The sequence below is a fragment of the Nesoenas mayeri genome, assembly GCF_963082525.1.
Source record: "Nesoenas mayeri genome assembly, chromosome: 6".
Taxonomy (NCBI): Eukaryota; Metazoa; Chordata; class Aves; order Columbiformes; family Columbidae; genus Nesoenas; species Nesoenas mayeri.
In genome coordinates, this window is record NC_137545.1 from 826118 (window position 1) to 840540 (window position 14423).

The following is a 14423-nucleotide window of genomic DNA, read 5'->3' on the forward strand; positions in this document are numbered from 1 at the left end:
CATTAACGTAGAGGAGAAGAAGTAGAAGCGAAAGTCATTGCAGAGAGCCAGCAAATTATTAAAGCAATTAGTGCAGAAGGTTATTTAGAAATTCAAGTGAAAGCCCAAGTTCCTCGGAAGGTTTTGCAAGTCACCCAAGATAACTGGTAATTCTTGTTGAGTAACTTGAGTGATTCCCATTAGAAATGGATATATCAAAAGCGGAATCTCTCAAAGATTGTTGGTAGCAGCACTGAATGTTTTAACTTCTAAGGCATCATAGTCTCTTGAAATTAAACTTGCATCCTTATTGAGTTTAAAAGTAAAGCTTTGATGTGCAGTTGGAATCTGAATAGGAAATGTTAGCTGTGAAGACGAGGCCTATTTAGACAGAAAACTGTACACGTGATTTTTTGCTCTTACAGAAACATTTAATCAGGTAGATGAAACTGATTTATTTGCCCTGAGATGGAAATGTTTTGGAAATGTTGTCGTTATTTTTCAGTGTTGAGTTACGTTCAGTTACGCAGCAAGCCTACAAAATGCTGAACGCTGTGTTAAATCACTTAAGAACAAACGTGTTTATTTGCGAAAGGAGAAACATTTCAAACACTAAACCCAGGCAAACAACAAAAACCATACACACAAACAAAAAGCCCTTGATTTTATGTTGGTAAGAGCCATTGCCTGTTGTCCAGCCTCACACAACTCCAGAGCTGGGCTGGTTCATTGGCTACAAAACAATTCGCAAAGTTCTTTTAAAAATCTGTTTAAAAGCTTTTCGGATGCAAGGTGGGATCTTGATGTTGTGGGAGTGTGTTTGTGGAGTGCTAGAGCTAAAAGCATTTTACTTTAGACTCCTTAGAAATCTCAGGCCCTCAAGTAGACGTGAACGTGACTTTTAGCTTATTTGTCGGACAGAACGGTCTGATTGGCATTTGAAGTGTCCTGCGTGTTTCTAGTACTACCCAACAAGTATTTTATTTGAATTGAAGGTCTAGAACGAAGAAAGGAAACATCCGTTTTCTGAAATATAATACGAGGTTTTTGCTGCCTTCAGTAATAGTGCAAACATGCGTTTAAAGCCAAGGAGTACCTGTAAGTTCTTGAGGCGCTCTTTGCTTCTCTGCTGAAAATCAGTTGCTTATCGTTAGTATGTTTTGTGCACTTCTGAGGGTTTAAAGATCTGCAGATACCTTTGGCTAAAACAAATACAGTAAATGGATTTTTTCAGTTTACTGGGAAAGCTGAGTAATGTCTGAGTTAGATATTGTTGTGCATACAAATTCAATGTGGTAATTAGCAGATATCTGTAGATATCCTATTGAACGACCCAGATAATTCGGGAAATAGTTGGGAGCTCTCTAGAAGGCAGGTTGATGTATCTGTGCTTTTTGGGGACGTTGCACATCGACGGGCTTCTAACGTAGCACTGGTAGTAAGAGGCTTCTAATAACTATTCCACCCAGCCCAAACATTTGGAGACAGGGTGCTATAAATGTGAACACTTCAACCTGAGTTACGGGTACAGCACAGGGAAGCGTTTCTCCTTTGAAGACTTGGGAATGTGGTTAGGGAACCCTCCTCAACAAATTATACCGGCTCAATTAGCCAAGTCGCTGCACCTTGCAGGCGTTACCTGGCAAAATACAAGCCCTGCTTATGATTTGGGAATGTTCTGGCTGTCCCCAGTTATTTTGGAGCTTGGATCAGAGTTCAGACAGATGTTGGCTTTCAGAGTCGATCATTAATCGCTGCTCCTTTCTGAGCCTTTTCCAGTGTATATTTGTTTTCTTTATCTGGAAACTATAATGAAAATCCTATGCATTACTTACCATTGATTCCTGGCTCCTTTCTCTATGATACAGCCTCTTCAAAGAGGCGGCTCTCTGGAGGTGAAACACTAATGGTATTTCAATCTGGCACAGTCTTAGCGAAAGCTTTTGGTTTCCAACAACGTGAGAAGTTGCTTGTAAGAACATTTGAATTACCTTTAGACAAAGCTGGAATTACGTCGGGGGGTGCCAGGCTGAGGGAGCAGAAGCCTCTTTGTGCTTATCTGTGTGGATACGTACTCAATGATTGTCCTTTGCGTGGTTTGATTTCCTCTGATTGCTCTCACAGCTGTGCTGTCAGAGCACCTTCTGCTGGGAGGATAGAAAAGGTGAGGAGACCTATTTGATAAACTGCAGTTTGTCACATTCCCTCCAGCACACCAGGCAAAATCTCTGCGTGCAGCCACATGCTGGAGATCAGGGTTTAAGTCTGTTTTCCTTACAAAGAAAGGCTTATGCCATTTATTATTAATAAAGTGAGTGGCAAATACAGGTAAGAGCCTTGGATACTTGTGTGGTGAACCTGCGACTCACTGTGTAATTCCAAATGTGCAGTTTCGTAGCTGGGGACCCAGCTCCCCATGCGTGTTGTCCCGGCTGTGGGAGCTGGGGCTCTGGAGCTGGACAAGAGGACACTGAGGGGGACTCATTCATGGGGATCAATATGGAAAGGGGCAGTGTCAGGAGGATGGAGCCAGGCTCTGCTGGTGACAACCAGGGACAGGACAAGGGGCAATGGGTTCAAACTGGAACACAGGAGGTTCCACTGAAATTTGAGAAGAAACTTGTTGGGGTGAGGGTGTCAGAGCCTGGCCCAGGCTGCCCAGGGGGTTGTGGAGTCTCCTTCTGTGCAGACATTCCAACCCGCCTGGACACCTTCCTGTGTAACCTCATCTGGGTGTTCCTGCTCCATGGGGGGATTGCACTGGGTGAGCTTTCCAGGGCCCTTCCAGCCCCTGACACTCTGGGATGCTGTGATAGCTATATCTGTATTACCGTACTGAGCCTTTCTTTGCATCTTTTCCCATAGGTTGAAGTTTTTGTGGTGTTCCTCGTGCCCATCACATTACAGTTTTATTCTTTTTCCGTGATAGTTTTAGGGATGTTCTTTCCTTCTGTACTGAAATAGCTGTTGTTGATGTACACTGTTCATTATTGTTGTTTTCACAGTGCTGTGTTGCTATGGTCACTAATACCGAGCCCTGGAGTTGGGAGGCTGTGTTGTGTGCATTTGTGTGCGAGACAGGCTTTCCAGTCGCAATTCTCATCACAACTGAATTTATGATAGGAAATCTGACTTTTAATTGCAGCCCTTACAAATCTGCAGAATGTTTGTTTTGGTGGTTTTTTCTTCTTTTTATCTTCTATGCTTCCAATATCAGGATAAGTACCTGTCTGACTGCTCTTCCCAAGTAATCTGGTACCAAGTTGCATTGAGACTGAACAGGAGTTTTGGGATCCAGGTCTTTTAAATTCCTTTGAAGGTTCCCGTGAGGTAGATTCAGTGCTTCAGCATTCATGCATTTATTTTAAAGCCCGAGCCCGCAAAATATTGCGTATATGTTTCCGGGCATTAGGCCAGTTATTTCCTCGACGTGTGTGAGGTATCTGCGGATGGCATTTCAACTTGGGCCTGGGTTTGCGCTTCCTTTAGACTGGTGGCATGAACTCATTTAAAAACTGCTTGCAAGCCTGTACATATTTTCGTAGAATAGCAAAAAATCCCTTGTCCCAGAGATTTGGATTGACCTCGAAACTATACATACTTTGAGCAAGGGTAAGACATCCTCTGTATATCACTTCTCACTTTAGGCAGTGTGAAGTGATTTCTTTGCTGTGCCCAATGCAGGTGTTTGCAGGTGTCTTTGAGGGAGGGTTCAGTGTCCTGCCCATGGATGTGCTCACAAGCAGATGGCTGGATGTGGGTCTGGAGGAACACGTGGCCGATGGGCAGCTGGACCATCCCTGTGGAGCTACTGGTATCATGGTTGCTTGGTCATAGTTGTGTGTCTCCCATTAATGCATTAACTCGCCGAAAAAGTGGTGGCGTGGGATGCAGAAATAGAACTTTGAACCCCGACGACTTCGGATAAATGTTACAAAACACAAGTAGAGTTTGTATATATATGTCCTTTTGACATGGAAGGTTTTACCATTTAAAGACCAAACAAAACACCAAAAGCAAACACAAAGCAACCCCCAGCACCCAAGGGCAGAGAAAATACCCACGTTCACACCAGTGTGGCCTCCTAAAACTGAACTGCCGCAAATACAAATTGGTTATATTCACCTGCTCTGTTCCCCTCCGTTTCTATTCTTTGAGGACGTAATTGCGGCGAATAAGGCAAAATTGAACGGCGGTAAATGCCACTTGGCAAAACGTTCTTCCTTTGAACGCGGGTCCGGGCGGGGAAACCTCGGTGAAAACGCATCGTGAAGCCGCGTCAGGGTGGATGAACACACAGAAAATATCTGAGCTGGGGTTTGGACAAGTCGTCACTGGCCTTGAAGAGAAACGGGAGCTTTTCTCTGCCCTCTCTGGCCCTGTCAGCAGGTTGGTCAGGCACTGTTTCTATATAGATCAGTTAAATGGGATTTAAAGATTATTCATTATTATTATTGTTATTATTATTACTATTAAAAGAGAAAAGGTCAAGCTCTACTGTAGAACGTTTTCATAATAGTCTTGAGGTGTTAGCTATCAGTTAAGAAGACAATGATAATTACATTTTGCTAATGGGGAAATAAACTGTGAATCCTTCATTTCACTGACTATTCCAGAATAAACCAAATGAAATAAGGTACTAAAGATAGTGGTCTGAACAGCTTCTGTGGAGCACACTAATGAAACAGTGACCAGGTAGGTGCTGTTACCTGCAGTGTTTTGCTTCTGGAGAAGCAAATATGCACTTGCAAATGCTTTTCCACGTTGGAATATCTGCCTGCAGCTGTAATTTATCTATATCGCTGTTGTTCGGCAGAAATGTGCTCAAGCCCTTGGCAGCTTGCTCCGTTATTGCTGTGAACCGGGCTCCTGACGGACCTTTCCCGGATTTGAAATGTTACAGCAAAGGGATGTTTAGGAAGAGAAACAGGAAATGCGTCCTGTAAGCATTACGGGCATCATAGGAGACGTGGGGCTCCTTTTTGAAAGGATGGGTTGGGAAACAGAACTCTTGTCTGAAACAACAGCAGGACGGTACCCGCTCGGAGATTCCCTGTGAACTGTTAGGAGGGATGAGCTGCGGCTGTAACCTTGTTGTTACAGCAGGAACGAGACAGTCTCAAGTTTAATTTTATCTTGTGGTTTCACAAAAAACCCCACATTTCTGTTTGTTTAATGGGACTCGAGGTTTTTGCCATTCATTTAACAGGATTTCACGGCACACTCAGGATTTAAGTAAATCAGATTGACAGAAGCCGTCTTTGTATTCATTTTTCAAAAGGCTGCTTTTCCTATTCTAATTTCCACCGTGTTTGTGTAAATAAGTGTCTTGTGAAGATATTGATTTGAGTCTTACAGTTTAAGGGATGGGTCGAGCCGGAAATGGAGAGGAACAGATGGATGGACGGAGGGAGTGATGGATGGATGGACGGATGGACGTTTCAGCTGGTGCTCGTGCTACCAGGAACCGACATCCATTTCCTCTGAAATCAAGTACTTCGATCGATAGAGGGATTTTGCATTAGTGCAAACTAAGGGTTGCTGCTTATCGTTATTGTCTTTTTCATCTTCATGTTATTTTAAAGTAATCAGAATAACTTTGAGGTTAGGGAAGGTGCTGTTGTATAACCGGCTAACATAAAGCACAGAGTCACCCACCTACCGTCACGCTGCGCTAGATCTGAGCCAGAAACAGAACCCCAGGTTTTCTTGGCTTTATATTTCCAGTTCTGGAAAAAAAAAAATGACCAAAAAAAGGCATTTGCACATGTCTACCATAGCCCCTCGTGTGCCCTCCCAGCAGATGCAGCGTCTGTTTGAAGAAGGTGATGCCTTGGAAACAGAAGCTGCATTGGTTATCTACTGTTTCAAGGCCAGATGTTTCACAAGAATATCAAGATACCAACAACGCCTTCATCTACTACTGCTGCTGCCAGAGACAGAACTCACTGTTGTACAGAAACCCAGGAGCTGATGAAGGGGTAGTCCAACCATTAACCCAACCCTGAATATCTGATTCAAGACCTCGTCCTCTTGAACGGTGTTTTGCTGTACAGCTGCAATGCTACATCTTCTGCTAGCTGTGAACTACAGATGACTACAGACACTACACCCTTGCAAGGATGACTTACTACCATTTGTCCAGCAAGTGACCACAGGGACATAAGTATGTTCTTAAACTGTCTGCATAATGAATTATTCGCTCCAGGGAATTTCTGTGCGCATTTTGCTAAATCACAACCAGAAGACAAAACTAATACAAAGACATATATAGAGGAATACAAACTCAGCCACCTAAAAAGTATGCTATCAAATTATTTTAAGCAAATATCGCATCAAGATGTAGAATGTATCATATTCAAAAGGATAGTGAAAAGTCAGATCCTTCTTTCTCTAACCTACTGCTTGTTCCATAGCTCCAGTGCCTCACTCCATTCACATCTGCCACAAGGATGCCCGTTAACTTAAACATGAACAATGTTAGTCATGTGGCACAGGTAACTACGATTCTGTAGATATGAAGTTTAAGATCACATAGTGGAGATTACTCATCTTGCCAAGGTCCTTTTTCTTCTCTTCTCTTCTCTTCTCTTCTCTTCTCTTCTCTTCTCTTCTCTTCTCTTCTCTTCTCTTCTCTTCTCTTCTCTTCTCTTCTCTTCTCTTCTCTCCTCTCCTCTCCTCTCCTCTCCTCTCCTCTCCTCTCCTCTCCTCTTCTCCTTAATTTCCTTCTGCTCACCTGGAATAGCGTGTTCTGCTTCGGTCCCTGCTGTACCACGGTCACCAACATGATCCAGGGACCGGGGGGGAAGGCTGAGAGAAGCGGGGTTGTGCAGCCTCGGGAGCAGAGGACACCTCAGCACCGCGGGCCAGCGCTTCAAAAGTGGCTACAAAGAGGATGAAGGTTCCTTTTTAACAAGGAGAATACAGGAGGGTATGAAGGAGGACGAATGGGAAAATGGGCCGTGTACTTTCACGTTAGGCTTTGCCCTTCTGCACCACAGTAGGGAGAGGTGGAGCAGCCGCGGATATATTTTGAATTTGCGTTAGCCAGGCAAACACGATCTTGAATGTTTCTAAAACATCAGGTTTAACTCACAGCTCTGCAGCACATGCCTTCGGATTTAAAATTACAAACCCTTTTACGTACAAGAATGTGCGCTATGCTGAGTTGTACTGAAAGCATAGAAAAACGTTCTTGAAATGAAGAAAATAGGAAGAGCGGAGTTTTAGTACAGACAATATTTGCTACACTTGAGGATGATTACAGTTGAGGATTATGGTATTAAGATGACTTGGGACGTTAGATCTGAAGTGCTCAGACATAAACCAGAAACACAATGAAAGGTTTTGTCAGAACTCCTCCTCACCCTGCTTGTTGCTACTGATTTTGGGCTTTTACTTGAACAGTTGTGTAAAATTGTGCTATAATTCAGATTTTGTTGCATGTTTGGGGAAATGACCTCGGGATGAGCGCCCCGTACAGTCCTGTCCGTGAAATCAGTTCACTTTTCATCAGCTTTTGCTAAGGTGGACAGGAAAAACCATTCCCAAATGCAGGCACATGGGATCAGAGCTGCCCTTGCTGAAGGGCTGGGGGGGGTTGGTTTGTTTGCTCACCCATGTAAAAACAGGCATTTTAGTGTTTTGCTGTCATTTTTTGGCCTCTATTTTTAGTGCCTGGGAACATTACAAACATGGAATGTTTAGCCACTGAGCCCGTTGGATTTAAAATAACTTAAAATAGCTTCAAGAGGCTTTCCTCATTTTTTTTCATTGCAGCACATGCATTTTTTGATGCAGTGTTTAAAAACAGTGCCCTTATGTTAAAGCCAGTGTTACCCTTTGGTTTGATAAGGAAGAAGTCCCGTTGCTCCAAGATCAATAGAAGGGGATAATGTAGAAGATTTTTTCAGCCTTTTTATAAGAAAAAAAAACACCAACATTTTTCTGACTGTTTCAATAAAGATGTCCCCAGTATGTGGTTAAGTGCCCAAATTAGCTTTCCATTAAGCTTGAAGGCAAGTTTGAAGTGTACTCAACTGCAGTTTGCTTATAGAAGTGAGGTATTTCTTTTATTGCTGTGGTAAGCAAGTATTTCACAGAATCCCAGAATGTGAGGGGTTGGAAGGGCCCTGGAAAGCTCATCCAGTGCAATCCTCCCATGGAGCAGGAACACCCAGATGAGGTTACACAGGAAGGTGTCCAGGCGGGTTGGAATGTCTGCACAGAAGGAGACTCTGAAGCTGAAGGCCCTCTTGTCCCACCAGCCTCCCATCCAGGGCTTCTTGGGGACACTTAGGAGAGGAGGCTCTCGGGGGCATGGGGTGGTGCCAGGGTTGGGTTAATGGTTGGACTCTGGTCCCTTCCAACCCAAACGATGCCGTGATTCCAGCCCGTGCTGCGCTGCTGACTGAGCCATCAGCTTTCCTTCATCCGCAGCATCCTTAACATTCTTTAATGGAAAAGCAACTCGTGCAACAGATTGGCAATGAACGTATTGAATCTATCACACCAAAGAAATAGTTGTAGGACGGCGTGAAGACTCTGCTGCTTTGTCGAGCAATCTGTACAGGCAGATCCTCGAGTCCCCGTGGAATCTTACTGACTTTGATCAGCCGTACAGCTGCGGTGGCTTTGAAGGATCAGATGGAACCGTTGTGCTGTGACGCTTAGAGGATGCTGTTTTTCTTATTTGTTGGAGGCTGATGTTGCTACTTACTTGGTGATATGGCCGTTTACATAAATATTAACATTTTGGTATCTATCGGCTGTAAGACCACGTGGCTTCTGGTATAATGATACCAGAGATTCTGTGGGAACATAAGTAATTACTTTTAAAACTGGTTTTCATTATGTAGAATAATTGTATGTTTCTCTAAAATGTTTTTATACAATGCTTAAACACACACATCTATTTTCTAGGTATTTACTACTGTGTGACAGATACACAGCTGTGAGTCATTTGCATGAAGAGCAGGCAGATTTCTATAAATAGAACGAGGAGCTTTAATAGCAATAGAGAGAGCTGGTGGAAAGTTGTGTGTAAATGTCCTTTGTTATACGATCACCACCACGTAAATATACAGCTTTAAAACAACATTTCAAAGCCCAAGGTTTCATCTTCAAACATTTAAAGATTAGAAGGAAACAACATCGTTGCCTGCACAGTTTTAAGGCCATCTCCTGGTGTGTGCTTGTGTTGGGATAAAGCCTTTAATTACACAATGACATTTTTCCCCATGGGTTTCCTAGTTTTACAACGTGGCAAACTGAAACGGAGCAGAACCAGAACGTCGTCTCCCCAGCCAGAAAACCCTCCCGACATACAAAGCCTGAGGCTAATGGCACGGAGTATTGTCATTGATGGGTCTGGATGTCGCTCAGGGTCCGTCCCATCATGTCACTCCTCCCAGCTGCCTCACACCTGTGGACAGAGAGGTCAGAAAGACCTTGGCTCTCGGACAACAGCTCAGATAACAGTGAGCTCTCACGTTCTCTTTGTTCCGACTTGGAAACACTGGAAGGTTACTTGGAGAAAAACATCAGCTCTGTCCTGGGGTGTTATCTTGTTCTCAAAGTCAGTCCAAACACCAGTATTAGCTATGAAAAATAAGGGTTTCCAACTGCGTGAAGAAAATTAACTCGCTTGTAGTCCAGCCAGCACAAGCCCCTTGGAGATGGGGTAGAGAGGAGCTTTCAGGACAGTTTCCAGCTGCGACAGGAGGATACTGTCTTTCCTTACATTTCCCATTCTGTTCACTTTGTGCCTTCTCATTTTAGTATCAGGGCAAGGCCTGTCTAAGGGTGAAGGGGGAAATGTGAAAACTCTGCATGGGTTCCTCACAGTTTGTCGGCCAGGCTGGAATTTTTCACAGCACAGACCTTGGTTCTTGACCCAGCGCAATGGCGCTGGGAGCGGTGGGTTCGGTGGTGCTTTGTCTGGAGCGGCCACAGGGGGAGGATGAATTGGGGTGGAGGGGATGTGGGGTCACAGAATCCCAGGATGTCAGGGGTTGAAGGGCCCTGGAAAGCTCATCCAGTGCAATCCCCCCATGGAGCAGGAACACCCAGATGAGGTTACACAGGAAGGTGTCCAGGCGGGTTGGAATGTCTGCACAGAAGGAGACTCCACAACCCCCTGGGCAGCCTGGGCCAGGCTCTGACACCCTCACCCCAACAAGTTTCTTCTCAGATTTAATGGAACCTCCTGTGTTCCAGTTTGCACCCATTGCCCCTTGTCCTGTCACCGGTTGTCACCAGCAGAGCCTGGCTCCATCCTCCTGACACTCCCCCTTTCCATATTGATCCCCAGGAATGAGTCCCCCCTCAGTGTCCTCTTGTCCAGCTCCAGAGCCCCAGCTCCCTCAGCCTTTCCTCACACGGGAGATGCTCCACTCCCTGCAGCATCTTGGTGGCTGCGCTGGACTCTCTGCAGCAGTTCCCTGTCCTGCTGGAACTGAGGGGCCACAGCTGGACACAAGATTCCAGGTGTGGTCTCTCCAGGGCAGAGCAGAGGGGCAGGAGAACCTCTCTGACCTACTGACCACCCCCTTCTAACCCACCCCAGGTCCCATTGGCTTCCTGGCCACAAGGGCCCAGTGCTGGCTCATGGTCACCCTGCTGTCCCCAGGACCCCCAGCTCCCTTTCCCGTTCAGGTTGCACAGTGTTGGCTGGTGGGTGAGGAAGGTGCAGCCGTGGCACATCCTCCATGTGGCACCGGGAAGAGCTCTCTGTGTTTACAGACTCCTTCACCATTGCTGTGCGTACCTGGTTTTCTCTCTGAGTTCTCAAAATGTTCTCCGGTAGTGGGATAAATGCTAATTTTTAAATACGGAAACAGGAAGCGTACAAAAGAGGCTTTCATTTTTGAAAGCTAAATTACAGAGGAATAATAGAAGCAGCTTTTTGAAGCATAGGCACAAATTGGAATACTTTTGCATTAATTAATATTACAAGCTTATGTCTATAGTAGAAGATTTAATTTGAAGCAAAAACATTCTCCCTCGTGCTGCCGTTAGCACTGTCAGCATTCCTCCTCCTGTGTCACTCGTGGGGCGATGAGGGCGGCAGCCGTAGCCAGCCTCGCTGTGTGGCAATGTGGAAGCTTAACTCATAAATTCACCAGAGATGCTGCCCGAGCGTTTGGAAACTCTGAGGAGCGATGGGAGGAGAGGGAGCCGTGGCGGCTGCGCTGAGGCGCCGCGCTGGACCCCGGCCAGGCCGGCCGGCCCATGACTCACTCCTGCCCACTCGCAGGAGCCTTCTCTGCTCTGAAATCCCTTCTCAATTAGTCCTGTGTACCTCTGACAACATTCTCTCCGTACACAGGAGCTGTTGTACTTGGGTTTTTGGAAGCCAACAACAAGCCCTTTATGGATGGCGAGGTCGGGACGCTTCTGGGAAGGGCGGCTTGGTGGTTACCAGCTGCTCCCCAGCCTGCAGGAGCTCGGCTGTTTTCATCACTCCTGCTTTGTTTCTTTTGCTTAAAAAAGGCTGTTACACTATTTTCTGTGATATTTCTTCGTAATGGGATTGGTGGACATCGGGAAAAATGTCGTCTAGTGTCAGGGTTACGGGCAGCAATGTTTCGAGATCGAAGTGTGTACGTGTGGTGCTCTCCCTGTGCCGCCGAGGGGGGTGAGAAGTTGGCTCTTCACATGTTTTGGGCCTTACAACAGTTGGTTTTAATTTTCGTTTTGTTTTTTGGGTTTAGCTCATGGGGCTTAGGTGGAAGTTGGAAGTAAAACCCCCGCATATAAATAGCCATGGAACAAGCACCTACGGTACGTTCTGCTTTCGGTGACAGAAGCCTGAAGAAGCTTTGCCGATATCTCCTGTGAACAAGTGTGGGCAGAATTTGGCTTTGCAGTCAACTCCTTCATCACTGGATTTTCTGGAGTGCGCAGCTAATTCTGCTCAGCATATGCTATTGGGTTTTTTTATGCTATACATTGGGTTGGGAATAATACTAAGCTACTAGTGTTGCTGGTTCTGAACAATTTCAGACCAGCAAGCTCTTTCTGCACAAAATTCTATGTGTGTGCTCTGTGATGCAGCTGGACCTGGGAAGAAAACATGAACAGAAATGTGTATACCTGTGTGTTTGATTCTTATTTAAACATTCTCATTTCATTCTTTATTATTATTCATCATTTCATCCTTAAGCAGTGACTTGCTCAAAGGTCAGTAATTACTTTTATTGACCCACACTGATGTGCCTTGTGGTGAGTTAAAGTGCATCTCCAAATAATACCAAGGCTTGTAGATGTATATATAAAATATGTATTATTTTACTTAAAAATAGCTAAGAGGAAATGCAAACCTCTGCAAATGCCTTGAGAGGTCCTGTCTGGTTTTGGCTTTTCTAGCATTTCTTATCTAGGCATTTAAAGGCAAGTCAAGAGCTGCTGTAAAATGCTGAAGATGAAACATATCCAAAGAAAGAGAGGGATTGAAAGAATGAATTAGCTAGTAAGAGTTTTCTTAAGCTTTGCAAGGTTTTAAAACTGGGTCGATAGGTGCCATGTCCTTTCTGTTCTATTTAAGGAAGGTTGATAGTTTGACGACATCAGAAGTTATTAGTCATACAAAGAAGAAATAACACTTTTTGTGAGCCATCTGTTCTTTTTGTCACTGTGTTTGTTTTGTGCTTTTTCTGCAGATTTACAAATAAAAGATAGTAAGCTTGTCCTTGGTGGGCAATGACTGGCTGTCAATGTAAATAAGTTCAGCCAATGCAATGCAAATTCCAGTTTCCCTGTCAGCAATTATTCAGCTTCTTACGCTTGTGTAGTGTTTCATATAGCTTTGTGTGACGTGACCGTTTCCTTTATGATCATGTGGTTTTAGATATATAGGTGCATATTGGAACTCCTCATTGAGATGATTGTAATGCGTATCTTTTCACCTCCTCGCAATGCAGGTCACAACTCTGGCTCTGTGGCAATAGCTTATTTTCTTAGTGAAACTAATTTACCAAAACCAGCAGTGATGATATTTCTTTTGACGGAACAAATGTGAATTTGATGGTGTCGTGATTAGCACCAGCTCCCTCTTATTAAAAGGGTTTATAAGATACAAGCATCTTGGTTTTGGTGGGTGATTTTTCCTGTACTTCTATCACAGCTGAAATTCTCTCTGGTGTTTTGTTTCACCAGCTTTTTATTATTTCCTCATACCATTACGGTTCTGTAAAAATGGAAGCTGTCGTCTTTTCAATTTGCTTTTTCCCCTTTCGCGGTTCTCTTGTGTCTGTTCACACCAGGAAATGCAATAAGCGAATCACGTTTCATTTATTTTAAATGCACTTCAAGCAAAGTGAACTCATCAGTTTTTTCAGCTAATGTGGACTGGGATAAATTGTATTTCACTCTCACCTAAAATTTTACCCAATGTTTAAGCCATTTTATATTTTGGGGTTTTCGAATAGTTCGGTCTCGTTACAGTCTTTTAAGGAGTACCTTTAGCAATATATAAGACAAGTTTAAACATAGTTCCCAATCTTGGTTTTGAAGCCAAAGTAAACGAGGTCTTGTAGCGCCACATTCCAGTGATTCCGACATCAGAGGGATATCTGCAGTAATAGATTTTTATATTAAAGTGGCTGAATTTTTATACGGCTGCAAGAAGCAAGACCGGGATCTGACGTGGAGAAGCGTTAACCTGAGCATGCAAGACACCAACAAATTGGTGCTTGAAAACCTTTTCCCCCTCAGGGAAAAAAAAAGGCAAAATACTTCCATTTTTGACAAAAATCAAATGTTACCTTGAAAAAGATAAACCGCAAAGTGTGCTGAAGTACCTGCACGAATTGACTTGTATCTAATGTGTGTTGTAGGTACTCGGATACAAAATGTTCGCTGTTCGTCACACTGGCAGCATTATTAGCAAACTTGGAGATTTTCATTCTGAGGAAAAGAATTAAAAATACTTGTAAAGGTTACAAACCCCATTCACACCAGGAAAGTGGAATACGGCGCAGATAGCAGCACAGTGGTTTTTCTTCACTGCTGTGATAACAATCCATGTTTTATCGTGCCGATTCTTTCAAATTTACAAGTAAAGCCTTCATTTTTTATTTTATTTTATTTTTTTTCCAGATTCTTCTCATTCTTTCCATCGAGATGAGACGATAGTTATTGCCCTCGCATCTGTGTCCGTCCTGGCTGTTCTGATTGCCGCTCTGTTCTTTGGATACAGGATGCTCGCAGGTAGGGTTTGGCGAGCCTGTTTTCTCTTTCTAATTGTTCTTTCGACTGTTTCTCCCAGCGCTGCATTGTGTTCTCCTCGGTCTGTACACAGCGCTCCCTCTCACAGCAGCCCAGAGACACCCATGGTTTCTCCCCGCTGGCATTTTGGGGACCACTTCAGCAAACCCTCTGCTCAGCACAGCTTAAGGGAGGTCGTGAAGATGCTTTGGAGCTTTTACCGATGACATTCAATT

At 44.2% G+C, this 14423-nt stretch overlaps 1 protein-coding gene across 1 annotated transcript in view; it reads left to right on the top strand.

The window, feature by feature from the left end:
- Positions 1-14423, top strand: part of BMPR2 (bone morphogenetic protein receptor type 2) — a gene marked incomplete at its 3' end in the record, with an annotated part of 73011 nt that overhangs the window by 41657 nt on the left and 16931 nt on the right. Inside the window, exon 4 of the mRNA XM_080346874.1 lies at positions 14080-14190. Coding sequence (XP_080203000.1) covers positions 14080-14190 — 111 coding nt within the window. The remainder of the gene's footprint in view (positions 1-14079; positions 14191-14423) is intronic.